Genomic DNA, 23,026 nt, shown 5'->3' on the forward strand with positions numbered 1-23,026 from the left:
CGCAGAACTCAAAAATTGGTTCCAGAGCCCCATTCCTGGCCTTTCTCAACCTCACTCCTATGTACCTTCTTCAGGGTTATATTTAACACATTACCAGTTCTGCAGGTTTACCTGAACAGTCTCCCAAATGAAATGACATCAAGGCAACAGGCTCTGGTGGAAGGACCGGGACCTCAGGGTCAGAAGAGCTGGGTGTGAATCCAGACTCTCCTTCTGGCGCTACAGGACCTTGAGCAAATATTTAATTCTATGAACCTAAACTTCCTCATGTGTAAAAAGATGTGACCACTAACCTTGAAAATTATTTAGATCAAGTTCCTCAGATAGTGTTCCCATTGTGGCAGAGATCTAAGAAATGGGTGACAATCTTACCCTACTAAAGGTCCAGTCACAAATTACTACCAAAGATCTCATAATGGGGATCACAATCAAACTGTGAGATTTACTGAAGTTGTCATATTTTTTCAACCTTTTACTTAAAATGTTTTAATATACAGAAAAGAAAAATTCACAGAAGTTAGACATCTTTTCAAAACTGGCATTTTACACATCAAAGATGGAGCTTCAATTATCAACACAGTGAAAATTAATTTTTTTAAAGTGTTTGGGGTACTTATATTTATTCAAATCTGACATAGTCAAAAAAATTTTTTTTTAATTTTCTTAAGAAAGTTGTATTTTAGAACCCAGAGACAGCCGGGTTATCTAAACAATGAGCTACATGATACACCATAGTCTCCAGGCAAAGTCACAACAGGATGAGAAAAAAGCCTTCAGCTTCTCTCAGATTTCCTGGCCGCTGTTATTTTAAAACTTCATCACACAAACATAAACAGAGGAAAAAATCCATTTCAGATGAGCCCCATGGGTTCCAATTTATGATGTTTTCAAGACCTTGCATTACCTTACAGTAAATATTGCAACAACACATTACATTTTTTCTTGTTTGTGTTTCCAGGCACTAATAAAGAATACATGTGCATTATATGTAGTTTCATATATTACAAATATTTAGAGTTTTTAATCATAATCTTTTCTTAAGGTTGCTCATCACCGCTGTTTGTCCCCTTTTAAACTAGTTTTGGAAAACTTTAAAAGGTAACTTAAAAAGCCAACAATAAACAGCATGTCACACAGAACATACAAATGCAACGGGCAAATCTGCATTAGACGAAAACGACTTCTGTTTACCACTATGCAAGTAATTCTGCACAACTGAACATACTCAAAATGAGCTGGATATTTAAAAGTCAATGAGTTATTTTAAAAGGTTGCTTTGTTTCAAGCTCTGGCTATAGACCAATTCGTAGGGTTTCTAAAATTAATAATAAAACACACCAAGGTAATTTTCTCACCAAACAATTTCCAGTGGAAAACCACAACCCAAGACATCTAAGAAGTTTAGTTAATTTGTAGAGAAATGTCGTTTTGCTGCCAACCTTTGTACCATGACCATTACCAGCCTAAGTTCAAGATTCATATTTTACAGTGTGACTAGTGTTCAGCTAAATCTTAACAATATTAATGTTTAAAACTCTCAAACCCTGACGATATTTAGCTATATTGCATCTACACCACCAGAGCATCACAGCAAATGAAACTTTTAGTTAGCGTGTACATCAGCCCATTAAATTGGGCCATGTTCCTAGCTCCTTGTATCTGTAGATTAGGATTTAAGCATTCCTCCACACAAACTTTACGCGGATAAAATGTAACATGTTTTCTGAAACTGTATGGAAATATTTCTGACATGGATGTTCTAGTAATAACCCTATAAAATTATTTCCTATTGAAAATCTCAGAGTTCGAGCATTTTAATCGTTTTAATGAGTTTTGGAAATTAACAAAAAGGAAAAGCTCTTGCTCAGGAGCAGATATATAAATTAACATACCCAAGGCACGAGACCACCTAAAGTCTACGAACACAGCTTCAGATAGTCCCAACCTGGGTTCCTACATGATTAAACTACTAGTGGGAGCGGCTGATCCTCACATCTCAGAACAAACAGCACTGTTCCTGCACTGAATTTTAAGCTTGTTTAAGAAAGAGAAAACTATCACGGGGCGTCCAAGGCAGAGCTGGACACCTGAGTGCTCTGCTTCCACCTGGGAGCTAGAGAAGGCACACAAAGGTACCTCGGTGATGATAAGCCCATGAAAGGAGACTCCCATTGTCCCGTGGAAATGAGAGCCAGCCCCGCGCTACCGTGAGCCGCCGCCGCCGCCCCGGCCCACTCATCACCTGCTTCACCCACCGGCGTCCCGAGGAGATGAGACCAGCCGTCGGCCCGGGGCGGCGCAAGGAGGCCCCGAAGCAAGGCCGGGCTCGCGGGAGCGAGGCTCCGGGAAGCGAGGCCCCGGCGCTGACGCCCCGCCGCGGGCACCCCGGGACACTCACCGGCGCGGGCGCGAGGGCAGGTGCGCGCTGGCGGAGCTACCTGTCGCCGGTGAGGCTGGGGGCGGGGCGAGGGGTGTTGAGGGCGAGGAAAGAGGGCGACGACGCGCACCGGCACAGGGACGGGGCGGCGGCGGCGGCGGCGACCGGTCTGCTGCTCGCTTCCTGCTCGGACAGATCCCGGGTCCGTCTCCGCCTGCCGGCCGGCGCCCCGCCGAGTCCCCGGCCCCGCCGCGCGCACGTCACGGCTACGGAGCGCCCGAGGGGGCGGGGGCGCCGCGGGCCGGGCCGGGCGGGGCGCGCGGGCGCTTCGGGAGGGGGCGCTCGGCGCCCGGGGCCGCCCCGCCCCTGCGCTCGCCTGGCCCGCGGCTCACAGCCCCCGGGGCCGGGTGGGCGCGCGAGGGCGCGGGGAGGGCGCGGGGAGGGCGCGGGGAGGGGCAGCCCCCGGCCTGGCCGACGGTCCTTGTTCCTTCCCCTATGAAACGGCCTCCTTCGCGGCGGTTATTGTTTCCAGCGCCTGCAACGCACCGCTCTGGACAGGATGCCGTGACTGTTCCAGGAGGCAGAACTTTGTTCAGGGAAGGGTCGAGGACCCCGCGTTGTTGGCGGGGGCGGGCGGGAGCGAGGCCGCGCTGTGGCGGAGGGAGGGAGCACGACGAATTTGGCTCCGGTCCGCGCCGGCTGGGGTTGGGCTGCCCTGGGAAGGTCGTACCCTTCCTGTGCAACAGACTTGTTTGCTGTTCTGCTTTTGGAAGCAGGGGGTCTGAGATGGAAATTTTTCATTTCTTTGGCCTTCCCTACGCCGCCGCGCTATTTACTTATTAGAGCTCCGATCTTCTCTGTCCTTTAAATTGTACTGCTTTTATCAATGGCATACCTGTGAGTCATATTTGAAAGTTAAGGAAGTAGCTACGCAAAGTTGAATTATATGATGAAAACAATGGCTTTACGACAAAAAGAAGCTTCTTTTAAGAAAATGAAGTGGTAATTATAATGCTGAAAGTCTCCGCTGAAAAAAGCTAGTCGATCCTACAGCGAAGAACTGCCTCCGCCCCACCCCGTAACATTCCAAGTTCACAACTAGAAAACTTAAGGAAGTATACAAGATTCTGACAGGAGACAAATTCCAGTTATTGAGATGTTCCACAGTTCTCTTGGAGAAGCTAAATTATGATGAGGTATTTCATGTTAGCATATAATTAAAACAATAAAATATTAAGAATAAAGTAGGGAAGTAAGAATGAGGAAGAGGAACCAAGAAAGGAAATAATTTACAGCAATCTCAGAGATTTAATTCCAGATTGCCAGGAGGTAAATCTTAAGTATGTAGAACTAGATTTCAAAACGGTTTCGAAAAAAGAGAAAAGGAGGAAAGGATGAATTCAGCGGAGACTTTAAGCAATTCACTGCTTTGGCTTCATTTTGTATTTAAGATTAAAAGGCTTTGACAGACCAATAGAAGTCCATATAGCTTATTCTGAGTAATAACTTATTTTTTTCTCTCTCTCTCCTTCGTCCTCCACTTCCAATCCATTACTGAGTCTCTTTTTTATCTCTTTATCTCTCTGATGTATCCAATTCCTCTTCGTAGCAACTACTATTATCTTGTTTCAGGCCACCATCATTTCAGGTCTTGCATACTGCTTTAGCCACCTAACCAGTTTCCCAGGCTGCAGTCTTGTCCCCTGCTAATCCAGTGTCTACAGTACCGTCAGGTTTATGTTTTATAAAATACAAGCCTGATTTATGTACTCGTCTTTTTAAGCTCCTATAGTGGCACGCCACTACCATTAGTATAAAGTCCAGGCTCCTTAAGATGTCTTATATGAGCCTTCAACTGTTTTTGTTTGGCTAGTACGGTGGGAGGTGGGAATCTCTTTTGCTTTTACTTTTAATTGAATTTGAATGCCTTTTCATTCTTCCCCAGTTCATCACAGTCCTTATCTCCTTAAAGCTGTCCTAAACCAGACTTCCTCACACAGGGTCACCTTTGAAATCACTTGCATTTTGGACCACTGTCTTAGCCCTGCTTACCTATCCAATTGCATTTCCACCCATTGCCTTTCTCCATTTCTTGCACTTTACATTCAAGCCATTCTGAAGTGCTGGCTGTCCAGAACAGACAAGCTATGCTATTATTTATTACCCTGGAGTGTTGCCAGATTAAATCCAATTAATCCTTCAGAACAAAGACCATGTATTCCCTCCAAGAAGTCTTCCCTAACCCCCTTATTCCAATACTTAGGTGCAGTTTAGTCCCCTGTCACATCCCTCTCCTACCACCCATTGCACACATCTCTTCCGACACTTACTTCGCTGTTGCTACCTTAGTGCACTTATAACTACCTCCCACCTGGACTGTAAGCTCCTTGAGGGCAGAATAGGGGACTTGTTTGTCTTTGTGTCCCTGGGGCCAAGCATAGTGGCTTTCACACCCCATTAAACAGTGGCTACCATTATTGTTATTTTTTTTTAATATGTAACACGTCACGAATTTGTGTGACATCCTTGCACAGGAGCCATGCTAATCTCTGTATTGTTCGAATTTTAGTATATGTGCTGCCGAAGTGAGCACAGTGTTAACTATTGAATAAATGGGACAGATGGATGAACAAACAGCAAGAGAACAGACGATTCTAGGAAACTGCATATGCGTTATTAAGCATGGTGGATGTAACTGTGTCATATCTGGTGCCAAAACTCAACAATGTATTCCATGTTTGTAAACTTTTCAACTTCGCTCTTCCCACTAAATATTTGTAAGACTCTTCCCAGAGTCTCTGTGTTGCATCTTACGAATTCCTGAACTAAGATACATGGATCTCCTATCATAGATGGGGGCTCCAAGAACGCTCTCTGAAACCATATGCAAATGTCTTAATTTATTAAAATTGGGGAGGGTTAGGTTTATTTATTTACTTAAATGAAGGTACTGGGGTTTGAACCCAGAACCTTGTGCATGCTAAGCATGTGCTCTACTGCTGAGCTATACCTTCCCCCCACCACTATATGCAAAATTTTGTGGTTTTTATGGGAATCAATTTCACAGGTATTTACAGAATCTCTGCACCTTCCCTGACTGATACCCACTTTAATAGCTTCAGCTGCATCTTCATTGCCAACTCCCAGAGTAAGGCAGGCTGAAAATCACACAGAAACTCACACTCTTTCCTCTCCCAACTGCTTCAGATGTTCCCCTTGCCAACAGACAATTATGGTATCAGCATCCACTCATCTCAAAAAAATTGTGGTTTTTTAAGTCACGCAGGGCTCCTTGCCTTCCTCACCCTTCCTGTTGGAGTCACTGAATGCAGTTCATTCTATGTCATAAATTACTTATAAGCTGTTGTCTTACTCCCCATCTTCTCTTAGAACATCCATCATCTTCTTATCTGAGCTCTGGACATGGCCTCTGCTCATTCCCACCCATTCTCTCACCACTCCTCCTCCACACCTGATTATGTCACCTCTTTTACCAAATCCTGGTGACCTTCAGATCAATGAAAACTCATCTAGATGGCATACAAAATCCTTCACAATCCTGAGCCTGCCCTGGTCCTAGGCATTCAAACATGCCAAGCCCTTTTGTGATTCTCCTCTCAGTATTCGAAACTCAGACTGACTATTTTCTCTGTCCTGCCTCTGGCCAAACTGGTTTTTCATTTCCCTGTTTTCCAGAGACCCACCTCATACCTATACTGTAGCACTTATTAATGGTATTAGAATTATGTTTTTATATTTGTTTCCCCATCTAACAACTCTCCAAAATATTGAACTTTTAATTAGAAAGTCTCCCCCACTACTCTGGTTTCTCTCCAGATTGAATAAATCTTTTGCCTTTTACTAAAGAAAATTTCCCCTATTACTTTTTCATCCCTAGAGATTAGCACACTGCCTGTCTCACTGAATTAATACCAATGCAGAAATTTATTGAATGCCTACTGTGTGCCTGCACTGTGCACTTTATATAGATCATCCCATTTAATCTTTGCAGCCCTTGGAGGAGGGTATAGCTCGGGGGTAGAGTGTGTGCCTAGCATGCACGAGGTCCTGGGTTCAATCCCCAGTACCCTCATTTAAATAAGTAAGTAAAAGCCTATACCTCCCCCCAAAACAAAATAAATAATCTTCTTCGTCCTACGAGGCAGTATGGCAAGCGTTTGCCTTTTGCCTGCCTAGTTTCTGAACTCCCATCCTATTTGTGGAGAATCCTTAATTTTGAGTGTGGGTGGGAGCAGGGCCCACTTCACAGTTTGGAAACTGAGTTTGGCCAATGTCCTTCTCTCTACTACGTGGCAACTAGAGCGTAATCATGGCAGGGGACCCAGGTAAGTCAACTGGACACTCTCACGTGAAACTTGGAATCTGCACAAAGTGACCCAAAGACGCAGAGATAATTCACAGTGGTGTGGATAATTATGCTGACCTGGGTCTGAGTGTTAACAGTGCCAACAGTGACATTCAAAATGGATGGCCCGGCGCATTTTACACACCTAGATCACCACCATCCCGGATGATTTTGTGAGCTACTGGGTAATTTTCTTCCAGTACTTTCTGTTGCCTTCAACCAGAGACCCTAACTGATACAGAAAAGTTCTGTTGTTATCCCCATCTTACAAAAGAGGAATGAGGAAGTACTCAAGTGTTTACTTAAGGAATAAATACGTGAGATATTTACAGCATTATAACTTCTAAAAGAAGGTTTAATTATTGCTTTAGTTATTAGTAAGTTTGCACTAATGGTAATCATCTGGAATTTATAGGAAAATGAAGTATGGAAATAAGCAGGTCCCAAAAGAGGTAGTCTTGTGATTTTTTTTCCTTTGAGTATATATATATATTTTTTTTAATTATTAAAGTATAGTCAGTTTACAATGATGTGTCAATTTTTGGTGGACAGCATAATGTTTCTGTTATACACATACATACATTCCTTTATGTATGTAATACCTATATTCTTTTCATATTCTTTATCATTATAGGTTATTACAAGATACTGAATATAGTTCCCTGTGCTATACAGGAGAAACTTGTTGTGTATCTATTTTATACATAATAGTTATTACCTGAAAATCTGAAACTCATTAGGGTGTATTTTAGTGCATCTTTATATACCATCAACATCTGCATGTCCATAATTTTTCACGAAAAAAATGCTTAATGTAATCACTATAAAATCATAATTATCTCTTCAAAAAGATTAAATGGTATTTTCAGCATCATTCCTGAACTTACTCTCTAGAAAGAAAGTAGGCTAGTACATTTTAGAAATATTTTCTATATAAAGGACAAAAATTAAGGCAAAAATATTTACCAATAGATGCTTAAAAAGAAAAACTTGCTTAACCCGATCAACACCCATCTCATCATTCTAAATCTCAGAAATGTCTGTATCTATAGTGTCTCTCTTACTTAAACTCCCAGCTAGTTTTTCCTGAGTTGTTACAGTGGTATTATAATTAAAACTGAAAAAATAGCACAAGTCTAATAGCACAAAGATCATCACCTCAAGCACTTTAATGGATCTGTCACATGCCTTAAAAGTAATCTTTCATCTAATTTGCTGTATCCTGTGATCTCTAGCTTGAGTATGGTAATTTGAAGAAAAGCAGAGGAGAATCAATTTTTTTTTCCCCAGATTTAAATGGGTCAAATGTAACCTAACCAAGTTAAATTTTTAAAAAAAATGATTAAGTGACAGCCATTCTGGAGGTGCAGTATTACATTAAAACTTATTTAACATGAGGTGAGTAGTGGGTAGAGGGACCAGATTCCAGGCCTGTGACCTGTAAAGTCACTTAATCTCCCTGAGGCTCAATTTACTCATCAATAAAATAGCAATGATGATAATACCTCCTCCTCAGGGAAAGAACTAAATAAGATAATACAAAAATGAAAGTGTTTTGCAAACTAAAGAGAGGTTTACAAATGGCATATTACCAATCCTGTGTATACATCATAAAAACAATAATTAGTGCATTTAAAAGAATCCATTCCCACATAAGCTGGAACTTGTTACTTGCTAGAAGAGTTTGAAATACATTTGAGCAAGAAAAAAGTAAATCTTTAAAGATAAAACCAGTGCTAAACGTATTTGAAATTAGCTTTGTTTTAAACATAGAAATTAATACGTGAAATTAGAGAATTTCTTTTAGATGCAGCTTTGATGAAACCTGAATGTTAAAAAAAATGCACAGAAATTTATGCAAAATATATAACTTCTAAAAATTTTCCCAGTCTAGAAAAGCCTTCCTGCTATAACTATATTCCTTTCAGTAATATAATGAGAAAAGTAGTTGATTATCTTTTGGGTTGTGTATTATGAATAAATGATTACAGTTGAATTTATGGGTATTATTTAATTTCAAAAAGAAAATGTACCATTTAAAGAAGCTCTGAGAAGATATAAAAACAAGCTTGCAATAAATTTTGAAAAAGGAAACCATAAGAATGTATTTGTTATAAATAAATAATCTACATAAAGAATTTAGTGACACAGTTTGGAAAGGTCAGTTGTCCACAGACTGCATAAATAGTCCAGAAAATACACCAAAAAATGAATGCTGTTTAAAATCTTCAAGATTGTAATTTTTACAAATTAATCCCAATCTGATTACAAGTTAATCATTTTCAGTGTCTGGTTGCTCCTTATTTAAATAGTAATATCATCAATACGTTGCAACCCTCAGGTTGGATTTAATGCCCACTGAAATATCCTGTGAGATCTCGGTGTTTGCACACTTCCTAACGTGTAAATATGTGTTCACGTGTCTGTGAGCTCGCTGAGATCTTATCTGTCTTTGGACATCTGGAGCCAGCTGGGACGTAAAAGGTGTTCACTGACTAAACCTTTGTAAAATGGAATTGATCTGAATGAACTTGAGCAGGTCCATAGTCTTGACAGTGGAAGTCCTTCAGAAATGAATACTTCTAAAACATTTTAGAGCTTTGTTGCAGGAGAGAAGGATTATGGTACTTTAAATTTGTCACTATTCCACACGTGATTCAATACATATGGAGTTGTCACAATACTTATTTCTATTTTTAACAACTCTTCTTCATTTTCATATGGGGGTTAAACATTGTGATGCTGCTATCTTATAAAAATATAAAAATGAAAATAAATTGTAGGGTAGGGGTATAGGTCAGTTGGTAGAGTGCATGCTTAGCATAAAATCCCCAGTACATTAAAAAAAAAAAAAGAAATCAGAAAAAAAATTTATCTTCTCTCAAGGTTATGAATGAAATATTCAAAGCTGATAGTATGTAATGCAAAAATTTACCAAGTACACAATGTTAAAAAACGGGAAAAGACTGGCTGTGGGGAGTACCATTTAAAGAAATCAGTGATACACAGTGTTATTCTGAAAACAGTATTTGTTAAATAAATGAAAACATCGGTTGTGGCTGGTTTCCTTGCTTTAAAATTGTGGTATCTTGAAATAGATCAAGGAACTATCAAGTAAGCACTGACCAGGAAGTATCCAATTAAGTATGTGTCAGAGTTAAATATTATCCTACAGTTAATAATAAACATAAGTATGAAGTGAACAAAGCATTAAATGGATGCACAGAGTAATAACCTGAGTTCATTCACTTACGCTTTATCAAGTTTGCCAAATGTTTATTACATCAATCAGCCTTTGCTGTGTACCCAACAAAATCTCAGTGGCATCTAACAAAAAGCATTCATTTTCCTCTCTGGCAAGTATGTAGTTCCCCTAGGACAGCTCTAATTCAGGCCGCTGGTAAGTGCAGTTCTGTTCCATGTGTCTCGTTTTGGGGTTCAGGATGAAGACCCAGTGGCTACCTGGGGTATGTTCTCCTTGTGTCAGAAATCAGAAACCTGCTGTCTCTGAAAGCCTAGACTCAGAACTGGCACACTGCTGCTTCTGCCCACATCCCATTAGTCAAAGAAAGGTGACCAAGCCTAGCACCAGGGGGAGAGGATGAAAAGCCTTAACATGGATGTGTAGGCAGGGAATGTTTGCTGAACAAAAATCTAATAATCTAAATAATCTATTGCATGTATTAATTTTGCAAAATTATACATTGCAGAGGGTTGGTAGATTAAGAAGAGGGATGTGGAAGGCTTCTGAGATGCTGGTCATCTTCAATTTTTAAAAAAAATTTTTTGGGGGATAATCAGGTTTATTTATTTGGTTTTTTAATGGACTTATTGAGGACTGAACCCAGGACCTCGTGTATGCTAATCACCCGCTCTACCACTGAGCTAGATCCTCCCCTGCAGTGTTCTGTTTTTTAGCTGGTTGGTGGTTACACAGGTGGGTTCACTAGGTGAAAATTCCTTAAGCTATACATTCATTTATTCATGATCTGTCTTTCCCTATAAATGTGTAGTACTTCAAATAGAAGCTTATGTTTTAAAAAAGAAAAATACTCTGAGACATTTTTAGTATTTTTTTAGTTTTCTGAATTTTTAGTTACTTTCTCTTGGAAGAGTCAGATTAAAGTGAATGGCGTGATGCTTGAATCATGAGTCTTTTTAAAAAGTTGCTGTGAGAAAGTTTATCTTTCCAAAGAAATAATATATATTCCTGAGATGAAATAAATGTTATATTTGCATGTTTATTAGTAATGTGAAGATAACCAGGTTAAGTTCATTACCTAAAGCAAATTCATATAAATGTCTACGGTCATTTCTGGGTACAATGAAAATTTTTGATTTTGCTTTTGGATATTTGAAAACAAATGTTTGTAGAAAAATGCATTGATCGTGCCAGTAATAAAGATAATGAACAGAATTAGAAAACAGTCTGCCTTATATACACCCATCAAACTTCCAAAGTTCAATGTCACCTTCAAATAAGTTTTAAAACAAAATTTGAGAATTTAAAAAATAGTTTTCATAATTTATGCAGCAAGAGTATATCAATGTATCCAAATTATCACTAGATAAAATTTTACTCTTGTGTCTTTAAATCTTTTGAAGCGCAAAAGGCTAAAACGTTGGTGTTATTCAAACTGTGGATGATAATATCAATGTAGTGGCTTTTAAGAAGCATTTCAAAAAAAGAATAAAACAGAAATGATCTCTTAAGAAAGTGTAAGATTTTTTCCTCCTGAAACTTTTCAGTTGTGTGTGTGTGTGTGTGTGAGAGAGAAAAGCAGGTGGCTGGAGGGGGATGGGGGTGGGTGTGGCAGTGGGGGAGGGGTGTATAGAGAACTAGATTTAATATAGGGGCAAAAATCTAAAATATATTTATCAGTGGTGTCACTGTCCGAAAGCCTGGCAAAGAAAGGAAAAGTCTGACAGCCATTGCTTGTCACAGAAAGGAGGGTCTCTAGTCCCCGCAACTAGTCTTGCCCTGGGCTTTGTGGGTTACTTGGCAACCTAAGGAAATCATGACTAGTGCCGTGTCTAGAAAATAATTTCTCCCCAGGAGTCCTGTGGTTATCCTATTTATAGCCAAGTCTCTAATGATTTAAGGATAAAAACAACTGAAGGACTGTTATTATCATGTGCTACTTAGTACTTCAAACACTGCTGATGACAGCAGCCGTTCATTCTAAAGCCCACAACCTAAATGAACAGGTAGACAGAAGGGTGGCAACAGTGAACACCTGGATTACTGACTCCTGACTCACTTCAGCATTTGCTGTGTTCTTTTCACCCTTTGTGTGTTGACGGTGTCTCTTTTGCCTATGGTCTCTTCTGTCGTCCTCTGCTTTGGTCTGTTTCTCTGAACATGCTTCATTTTACTGTCTTCCTCCCCAGATTCCAGATTGAATTTTATAGTGCATTTGTCATACATTCTGCTGCCTCTTTTCCTGGCTTCTCTTGGGCATTTTTCCTTATATATAAGCTTTGAGACTTTAAATCTAAAATGCCACTACTGGTTCTATATAAAATTGAATTATAGTTATATAATGTTAGGAGGGAATCAATGTTTTTATATTATACCTTCCCACCCAAGAACATGATTATCTATGTTTTCCATTCCTGAAGGTCTTATTCTATGCCCAACAATGAAATTGTGTAGTTTTCTCATTCAGGTCATATGCTTTACTGACTAAATTTATTCCTAAGTATTTTATAGTTCTTGGTAATTATTGTGAATAATTCCCTCCTACGTTTCTTTTCCAGATTCTCATTGTGTATTTATGCATGCAATGCAACAAAAAAAATTTTTTAAACAAGTTTCCTTAATGTTCCAGTTATATAATCACCCACTCAACAAAAAAAAATTCATCTCTTACTTTCCAAGGTTTATACCAGTTATTTAATTTTCTTGTCTTAGAAAACACTTGTTTTAAGTGCAAAAACAGTGTTGGAAAGTATGAGAGCCTATCTAGTTCTCGATATCACTTTAATTGGTTTTAAGTGTTTCACCATCTAATGTATTATTTGTTACTAGGAACTTACAGTCTGTATTTTAACAGATTCCCTGTTCTCATTTAAAGATTGTGTTTTTATACAATCATATAAATTTCTCCCTTCACTCTTTGACATAACAATTAAGTTGATATCTTTTCTGATATTGAACAGCTTTGAACTTGATCATAGGCAATCACTTGTTTACTATTACTGGATTCTAAGGAGCAGCATTTTATTTAGATTTTGACAATCTTTTTTTTTTTTAAATTTTTGGGGGGGTTAATTAGGTTTATTTATTTTTATTTGTTTATTTTATTGAAACATAGTATTTTTATTTGTTTATTTTTAAACAGAGGTACTGGGGATTGAACACAGGACCTCATGCATGCTAAGCACATGCTCTACCACTGAGCTATATACCCTCCCCAATAGATTTTGTCAATCTTGAACCATAAATTACTTCCTTAGTTTTCCTTTTTAACACTATCTGCATTAGAATTTTTTGTTAAAGGTATGCTGGTCTCATAAATGAATTGAGCGTTTTCCACCCATCTTTATGGCTTGGAATAGTTTAAATAACCTCAGATTTAATTGTTTAAAAGTTCAAATCCAAGAATTGATAGGGTATTTGTGCATTATAATGTAGCCCTGTAACGCCGTGCCAACGTCTGCTAAGTGTCCACAATATAATCAAGTCTACTTCTTGAATCCGTTCTGGTATCTTCTAACATTCTAAGATGTCACCCATTTCCTTCAAGCTTTTAAATTTGTAGTCTTAGAATTGCAAGTTAAAGTCTCTGTTTAAAGCCTTTCTGTATTTGTGATGTTTCTCCCTTCCTTTTCTTTTTCATTTTCTCTTTTTTCCTTGGTCAGGCTCAAGAGTTTATATAATTTATTATCTTTTCAAAAAACCCAGACTTACGGGCTTTTGTGCCAGGGTGTGGTTGTGCGGTGGAGTAACTTCGAGTTCACTGATTTTCATCATCCTTAATTTCCTTTTCCGAGTCTTTTGAAAAAATGTTATTTTACTGTTCTAACATGTTTTAATTCCCTTATTTTTCATTTTGGGTTTAATAATGAAAGTGTCTTAAGTCTATAAACTTCCTTTGGGTACAGCTTTCACTATGTCTTTCGGTTATTAGTTATAAATGAAGTAATGAGTAGACCACTTAAAGAAAAAAATTGAAATTTCAGTGTTATTGTAGTAATTTAATACGTAACAAAGATGGAAATTCATTGTGAGGCCAAAAAAGATTTTTAATGAATGATGCTGGCACAAATGGCTATTTTGAAGAATATAAATTTATGAATATAACATCCATATCTTTTTCCATACACAGAAATAAGTTCCATAGTTTTACTACTTAAGTTTTTAAAAAAAAAATCTTGCAAGAAACATGTGACTATATGTGCTATCATGAGTCAAGAAGGAGCTTCTTAACCAAGATTGAAAACTCAGAAAATACATAAAAATATTGGTATGGAAAATACATAAACAAAGTCGACAGACAAATAATAGATTATGAAAAGATACACTTATAAAAGATGACAATGTGTATTCAGAAGGCTTAAATATTAATGAAAACAAAGACAATTACTAATCCAGTGGAAAAAATGGACAAATGATAAGCACAGCTGTCATTTACAAATGCTCGAACTTAAACTAGATCTCAGGGAAATGCAAATCAAAGTAATAATGAACACAGCTGTATGTGTACAAGTCTTGCAAAATTTTAAAAAGCTGAGGATGCAGGAAAAGTTGTACTCTAATAAATTGCTGGAGGAAATGTAAATTCTTACATTCTTTTAGGAAATAAGCAGATAATATTTATAAAAATTTGAAATATGTGGGACCTTGGATCCAGCAATCCCTGGGAATCTATTCCAAAGCAATAAAACTACCAGTGTATAAAGAAATAAAAACAGTATATACAAGCATATTATAGAACTTATACACAACATGCTCATGGGGACAAAGGAAATGCCCATCGGTAGCGTGGAAGTCACTTAAGCTGCTAAAAATATTCCTTTCTGGAAATATGATAAGAGTGAAATTCTTTGGTCCTCTTGAAATCAGGAGTGTTGCCTCGCTCGTTTGGGCCAGTGCCGTGTGAGTGGAAGTGATGTGCTCCTTCTGGGAAAAGCTTTGAGTCCACGTGCTGCTCACCAGACTCCCTTCCCAGCCTGTAGTAGCTCTGGAAGCTGGAACCAGCCTAGGACATCATCAGTTTGGGCAGCCGAGTAACTGAGGAGCAGAACTCCCCTGCCTTCTCCTTTGGGACACAGAGAATGACCAAAGAAAGAAAACTTTTGGAGAGGGTAAGCCACTGACATTTTGGAAGTGTTACTATAGCATAACCAAGCCCATGAGGACTGCTCGAGTAAGGCAATGGCTAAAAAAGTTACAGCCCCTCACATAATTCACTTTTATCTTGCTTAAACCAGGTGGCTTGGATTGAGTTTCACAAGATATTGCTAAGAGACGAAAGATGCTTAGAAATATTTAAATTATTGTCCTAAGTTTTTATAAGAAAAGCAATTAATACATCTTTATACATATATTACTATATGTAGAGATTATATGAATATGGAGAAAATATGAAAGAATACATACAAAGTTGTTAAACGAGGCTATACAAGAAAGATAAATCTAGGCTATAATAATTAAAAAAGAAAGCTAAGTGGTGTGGTGTGATCACATGCCTGTAGTTATTCACATTTAATTGTAATTACGAATAAAGTATTATTGACTAGATATCATAAAATAATTTCATACAGTATTTCATTGAATCCAGGATGCTTTGATGCCTGGTGCTCTTAGTTTTACCTCCGTTAAGAGGTTTTCAGGCACTTGGCTGAAAATGCTACTAAGAAATACATCAGTGGTTCATTCGCAAAGTGTGGTCTTGCCTGGGCTGTTAGAAACGAAAATTTGCAGGCCCCACTGAAGACAATCCTGAATCAGAAATTTGGGGTGGGGCTCAGTGATATATGTTTTATCAAGCCTTGAAGGTGATTCTGATGCAAACTCGTTTCTTATTTGATAAGATGTAGCCTTAATTCAGAGGTTAAAATGTAAAAAAAAAAAAAATCTTAGAAATTAAATAACTTACTAGATTGTCATTTTAATACACTATCTTCACTGCTACTTCCAATTTGCAAATTATTTTTGTTTCTTACAATACAAATTCCCAACGATCAGATGTGATTGGCTTTTTTGTTTGTTTTTTATCTGCTGGGTCATAGCACTACAAAGTAACTTCGGTGAGATGAGGTGTCCACCATAAATCAGAGCAGCCGTGACAGGAGACTGGGCTAAGAGAGCAAGTTCTGCAAAACTCAGAGAGCAAACTCAGAACAGAACTAGCTCTGTTACAGGTGCTTTGGGCAGTCTTCCTAAGAAGCATGTTTGAAAATGTCACGCAATCGACCTAGTTGAATGTTTTAATTTTATGTTGCCACAGTACTTCTCCTATGAAGACAATGGAATGCTGATATTCAGTAGTGTTTATACTTTCTCTTTATTATGTTTCTATTTGAAAAATATAACACTTTGGTGTTTAAAAAGTTTTTAATGCTTTTTCTTTGGTAGTTTCACACACTTTACAAATAATTTTGTCTTTAAAATTATTTTTCTGTCAATACTGTCTTCAGTCATTTTCTGTTCATTTTTCAGCTGTATGTTTCATTGATATTTAAGTATCTTCGATAATCATTTGTAAAGAAAAAAGTTCTGACTGGGACAAAAGAACACTCCTGTTTTTGTTTACGTTTCTAAGAGGAACATTTCAAATGAAATATCCAAATAACGTCTCGTTATTTGGCATTCCTGTGATCACAGGCATTGTTGTATCGTTACCCTAGCTATAGTAATTCAGCATTAGTTTAATGACTGTGGTACAGGCTCGTACTCATTCTGGTCCCCTCTATTGCTTTCATTACAGCCGTCGTGATCTTTTTTACATTCACAGTGGATCATTCCTCTGCTTGAAATGCTTCAGTATTGTTTTAGGATAATGACCAAAATCTTGAATGTGGCTTCAAGGCCCTGCATGATCAGGACCCAGCAGACCGTTCCATTTTGCTCTGAGCTCCACTTACATGGGCCTACATTAATCTTATTTTTTAAATTATGAAAATGTTTAAACATACTAAAAGATAACATAGTTCAAAAAACCCCTCTACAGCCAGTTTCCATAATAATCAAGGTTTGGCCACACTACACCTCTAAAACAATACGGACATCTTGTTTATTTTCATCTTCCTTTATCTAGCCAACTTAACTTAGCTTCTAGGGTAAAATGGTGCTCAGCCTTGCTGGGGAATCTATTTCTCTGGACCTCAGATTGCTCTTCTGTGAATCAGGAGTAATTACAGTACATATTCTCTTAGAGTCATTGTAAAGAATAAATGAATTCATACATTTAAAAAGCTTAGAAAAATATTTGACATACAGTACATCTAATAAATGAGGCCATTATCATTTAGGACAGGTTACACATTTCCCTACCTCAGGGCCTTTGCACTGCCTACAAGCCCTATTCTCTTGCCCTCTCAGACTTTATTCAGCTTATGTCCACCAATAGTTCAAATGTCACATCTTCAGGGAAGATGTCCCCAACCTTCCCAGATTAGGCTATATACTGTCTTCATACAATGTATGCTTTTCCTGCATGGCACTTATTTAAAATTATTCATTCATGAGGCTGATTAACAGGTATCTTTCCACTATACTGTAAGGAGCTCCATAAGGGGAGAAGATGGTATCTGTTTGGCTCCCTGTTTTAAATCCCCAATACCAAGTACAAAGTAGGTGCTCAGAACATTTATTCAATATTTAAGGATCAATTTCTTTTCATCTAATTTGTTTTGGATCAAATTCTCTGCTGTCAACATATATAAAACTCATTATGATAAATGTAGTAAGTTTTATACCGGCTTAAACAACTTGTTTTCAGTTATTTGAGGGATGGAAGTATATTAATAAGAGTACTTCTTTGCACAGATTTCTTCACAAGGAAAAAATGCTTCTAGGTGTAAAGTCTATTTTAATTTAATTCTACAGTAAAGGCTGATGGAGTGGAAGTCAGGTAAGGTGCAAGCTGGCAGTTCAGTGGTTCAGGGATAAACAGAAGGAAAAACCTCCAGATAACCTTTCAGTTCACTTTCATATTTTCACACAATTTCTACTTGTGTATGAGTTTAGGGGATTTGATGACCTTACAAAAAGTAGTCATCAAATCTGTTTTTTTCCTAGAAGGATACACATGTATATAAGAATTAGACTTGTACATTTTTTCATTACAGTGGTTGTAAAAGAATGATTCTCATGAAACTTCATTTCCCCAAGACACTAGTCATTTATTTTCAAGCTTCCAAATTATATACTCAACTATTAATAAAATAAGATGTAAAAAAATACCCAGCCTCAGGTAAGTTTCAGAAGCATCTTCTCATGAAGTTCAGTTCACAAACACTCCACAAATAGTTAACTCTGTCTTCTGATGGGTAGTACATGTAAGGAAGTCTAGAGAACCTATGCAGGAGAGGAGAAGGAGGGTATGGCCAGATTCTGTATTTAGCATTCTATGTTCTGTATTTTCCTCTTGCTTGGTCATTCTGCTTATTAGCATATTAAAAGCTCCAAGAAATCTGCTTAACTTGGTTTAAATTTTTGACAAACTTATTTGACCACAGAACTCTTAACTATCTCTCAAAACTAGAGTTAGCAAAGACACTTTGAGAATCGCTAGTCTGGCCACATTCTATACATTGATGAGTTCAGAATCCTAGTAAAAGTATAAAAAACCACCTTGGTTGTAGTGGTCCCATGACTCCTGGTGACCATTAAGTGTTCACAAGTCATCCATTTAATACATTCATTTTAGAATCTTATCAATAGTTGACATTTTATCTTCTAATTTGCAGAATCTACTTTCTGTCTTTTGAAAAACAAGGTATCTGCCAGTCTCCAACCTTTGAGTACTTTAAAAATTTTCTATATAATTCTGAGAAGTTTAGTAATAGCAATTTAATAACTACACCTATCAGGTTTTAGTCAGGGGAGTGAGATAAAGTGGTATCTTAAAGCATCTGAGAGATGAAAATGCAGACAAGCCTTATTACCTTTGGCACCAGCAATTTGAAAGCTGCCAGGGACATATATTGATCCTTTTTAAATTAGTGGGAGGTGCATAATAGAATTACTTGAGGAATTATCTGAAAATATATGGCACCAGTGGGGTTGAGGCCCTAGTTATGCATATTTTGAAAAGCTCCCCAGATGATTTTGAAGCACGTTTCTAGAAAATCCTTGGTTTGGATAATACGCTCCTCACTGTCATCTTTTGCGGTAAGTACAACTTAACTGTTATCTGTGATAAAGACAGTAAAGACCTCCAAGCTTTCAAGTCTTTCTTTCTCTTTCAGGCCATGAGTCTATGTATTTTCCTCTGAGTACACTGCACTCTGATTCCCCTAACAGCCGTTTAGGGCACTCTACCATTATTCCTTGATCTGGCTTATCAGAGTTTAGATGGTAAGATTATTTTCCCACAAAGTACACATTTCTTCCACTTGATCAATTCTTCCTCTATGGTTAAATTTAAGTTTAGAAGAGCAGTTTTCGTAACTTTTCTTCTTCTTCCTGGGAGTAGGAAAACGACAAGTGTACCAGAAAGTCTTGCTGACTGTTCTAGAACATTCTTTAGTAGATTACATTCCCTAATACAGTCTGGTCTTGCCTCTGTGAATTCTGTTGTCTTACTGGTTCACTATCCATTCAGGGTCACTTGGCTAGACAGCCTGATGTATCCTCCCCACATAATCTCTCCCTCCTCCTTATGTCCTGAATGCAATCTACAGAGCAACATTTTAATCTGTTCCTCTTCTAGATACACAGCCCCGCACTACCCTCCTCCCTTAAGGGTTGTTTCTTCTAACCGAGTTATCCCTTCTGTTGCTATATCCCAGTAGTTTTACTCCACCAACTCTTGACCATATCTTATATATTAAAATATATTCTTTATTATTCCTATTCAGTGAATTGTCTGAGACTTTAAGTACAATTTTTTTAATTTCTGGGAAATTAAAACTGTTATTCTTTTTATCTTACAGTCTTCAGAGATCATAGTTTTTTTAAAGAAAAAATATGGAATTCATTTTGTTAACTTGAAACAATATATAACTTAGATAATTATTTCTTCCTTTCAAATAAAACCTCCTACATTTAATTGACTAATAGTTTAGGCACAGGTTACTATGCTTGACCTAGGTTTATGTGAACTTGAAATAATATCATTAAGTTTTCAGCTGTCTTAGCAACATCAAAGGAAAAGGACCAGCTAAATACCACCTTTGTTCCTAAACTAGCAAGAGCTAAGACACATACAAATTTCATGGCAAGTAATCTAAAACTCCTCTAAAAATGATTAACTGTTATTCTATCCAACAAGAAAACAAATACAGCAGATCTATCTAATTAGTTAAGACACCAGATACGCGTCATGCAGTGTCAGCACCTAGTAACAAACCTCTAAACTTTAAAATTCTGTTTCACAACTTCTAAGTACTCATAATACATTTAAAAGGTTGATACCCACTTCAAACTACGTATAGAAGTACCAGAGAACACAATTGTCAAGTAAATGTGCATATACACCAGAGATTCTCAAGTCTGATTTTGGAGCTCACACTGGCAGTCTCCAAAGATTCAAATATATATTGCAAAGTCATCAGCATAACTTTTAAAAAAAGAATTTTACATGGGGTGGGAGAAATATGATCAAATAGCTGGATATTCTGTCTCTAGACAGTTGACAGACATATCTATATTTCTCATGTCAAAACGTGACTGACTGAATTGGCCCAAGGGACAGGTTATCTTTTTATCTTATAGAAAATTGAGAGTGCAAAATGTAACCAATAGAAATTAAAACAAAAACAAGTAAGCATTTTAGAATAGTTTTTTTCAGTACTTTCACCTTCTGATAAAATACAGTACAGTAAAAAAAATTTAAATATGCCAATTTTGTTTTCTGCTATCAGGTTTTAAAAAAAAATCCATTTTTTTGGTCCATATTCAGTAAAAAATAAAACTAAACTCTTGTGTTTTTCATACCTGAGTTAAGAGCTCTAGGGTATTCCTAAAAAAGAAATAATGTAACTTATAAATAAAAAAAGATGGTTCAAAGTAACAAATCCATAATCAATAACCACTAATGGTGATATTCCTTAAGCTTACATTTTAATGTTTTCCTTAATGAGTGTGTCTAAATATGTTTTTTTTTTTTTTGGTTGTTGTTAACAACACCTCCAATCCACGCCAAACACATCCATGGACTTAATTAAATCCAGGAAAATAGCCTAAAATGTTGGTTGCAATGCCAGAAAATGGCAAGATTAAAAAATAATTATATTTAAAATGGTCTTCTGTTTATTTTCAAATATGTTTGTTATATGTGCACTTTAAATTATTTAACAACAAAAAAAAGATTTTTAAAATATATAATTTCAAGTCTCAAAGTTAATTCGAAAGAAATGTGTAACATTTCATTTGAAAATAATAGTTTTGGCAGATATGTGCAATATTCCTACATGAGTTCCAAATTTGTCATCAAAACCATCACATTTTATTATTTTAAAGGGGAATTCAAGGTAGGAGATTTTTTTTCTGTATTATGCAACTGACTAAAGACTACTTTCGCTTGTAAAAATAATTTACACTAAAAAACTCAGGTGCAAAAAGTCTGATAATTTGTGTATCAAAATAACAAGAACAAAATAAGCAATGAAAAAATAGCAAAAGTCATTACAAAAAATAGTAAATTCCTATTTAAATTCCTGTGTTCACAGGTTAAAAATGTTTCTCAGTTAACTATATCACACAGGTTGAAGATACTTTAAGCTATAATAGGGAAAGGTAACATGGGATATTTGAAACTGAAGCTGTATTTACCAAAATAGTTTTAACCTGAGCCTTTGACATCTTCAGAAATGTACTTGACAATAATGTATGATAAAGTATAGTTATTATTTAGTAGTATAATTCAGTTATTTTTCTTTGAATTGCTCTAAATACTCCTTCTTAAATATTTGAATAAAATTATAAATATTTATTACATTTGGGGGCCCAGTTCTCTAAGTACAATGGAGTGTATGAATTAAAAAGCTGTTATTTTTTTTCTGCTACACAAGCATATGAAGATGTCTTTCTTATTCAAAATGCCTTTGATTTAATCTTAGTTTCATATTTCAAGTTATTTTAGAACAAATGCAAAGGTCAAAAGACTATCATTGCTACTCGAATATTCCCATGAAATATATCATACCCACTGAAGATTGAATACAATTTCACTAAAGAATATCAAATTAATCATTTCCTCCTATAAATATTTTCTTTTTATTTATTTTGTGTTTAGAAGTTGCAGTTTTAAGTACTATTAACAGAAAATACATAACAAAAGCTTCCTAACAAGTGAAAAAAATAATTATAAATGCTGGAAAAATTGGCCTCATTAACATATTTACAGACTTTTACTTAATACATACTCCATTGGAAATTAATTATATGACATTTATACAAGCATTAACATTTCCAAATCACTCTGAGTAGAGAGCACTTCAGTTCTTTACTGTCTATACCCAAAGTTGAAAGTCACTCAGTTTCTGAAGGCAATACTGACAAGCATCAGAAGTGGTCAATCTGAGATGCTATTGACATATTGTTCTGTTCCCTCGCCTAAAGACGTTTCTGTTGAGTAAGTGTCCTTATGCTTCTTCTTCTCTTTGCTCTGATCTTCCTGCAGCTTCAGAATTATGTTTCGTATTTCTTCTCTTTTTGTTCTCATTCTTGGAGGAGGAAACCAGTTTGCCAAATTCATAGGTAGTTCAAAACTAAGAATTGGATTCTTGGAAATAAAAATATTAAATGTACATTAGAAAATTATAATAATATTTTAGTTTCAATCACAAAAGCATTCCAGAGTTAAAATGAATAAAATCAATAACATTTAATAAGTATTTACTCATCTTACTCATTATCACGTGCCAGGCATTGTGCTAGGCACTGGAGATGCAAGACAGTTTCTACCTTCAGATCTCAGAGTCTAGATCAGGAGTCAGCAAACTACAGCTAGTAGGCCAAATTCTGCCTACTGCCTGTTTTTGTAAATAAAGCCTTACTGGAGCACAGTCACTAACTCATTTACATGCTGTCTGTGGATGCTTTCAAATGCCGTAATAGCAGAACTAAGAGCAGAGACTGTGTGGCTACAAAGCCTAAAATATTTACT

General features: G+C 36.8%; 2 protein-coding genes and 1 non-coding gene across 11 annotated transcripts in view; all 3 read right to left on the minus strand.

The window, feature by feature from the left end:
- Nucleotides 1-2,622, minus strand: part of MYO6 (myosin VI) — a 127,311-nt gene extending 124,689 nt beyond the window's left edge. For 5 of the 6 annotated variants that reach the window (XM_031455959.2, XM_031455958.2, XM_064486931.1 and 2 more), the window contains exon 1: nt 2,399-2,614. The gene's annotated coding sequence lies outside the window, so the exon portion shown is untranslated. Of the gene's footprint in view, nt 1-2,398 lie in introns of all 6 variants that reach the window. The other variant, XM_031455960.2, reaches the window with a different exon arrangement.
- A 2,244-nt stretch (nt 2,623-4,866) lies between these two features.
- LOC116154524 (U6 spliceosomal RNA) lies at nt 4,867-4,970 on the minus strand. Its single transcript, XR_004138499.1, has one exon. It is a non-coding gene; the product is annotated as a U6 spliceosomal RNA (small nuclear RNA).
- A 15,715-nt stretch (nt 4,971-20,685) lies between these two features.
- The window catches only part of SENP6 (SUMO specific peptidase 6), a 108,210-nt gene continuing 105,869 nt past the window's right edge, over nt 20,686-23,026 (minus strand). For all 4 annotated transcript variants that reach the window (XM_031455951.2, XM_031455950.2, XM_010998731.3 and 1 more), the window contains one exon: nt 20,686-22,642. In XM_031455951.2, coding sequence (XP_031311811.1) covers nt 22,433-22,642 — 210 coding nt within the window. In that variant the 3' untranslated portion in view covers nt 20,686-22,432. The remainder of the gene's footprint in view (nt 22,643-23,026) is intronic.

This window comes from Camelus dromedarius, chromosome 6 (assembly GCF_036321535.1).
Source record: "Camelus dromedarius isolate mCamDro1 chromosome 6, mCamDro1.pat, whole genome shotgun sequence".
Classification (NCBI taxonomy): domain Eukaryota; kingdom Metazoa; phylum Chordata; class Mammalia; order Artiodactyla; family Camelidae; genus Camelus; species Camelus dromedarius.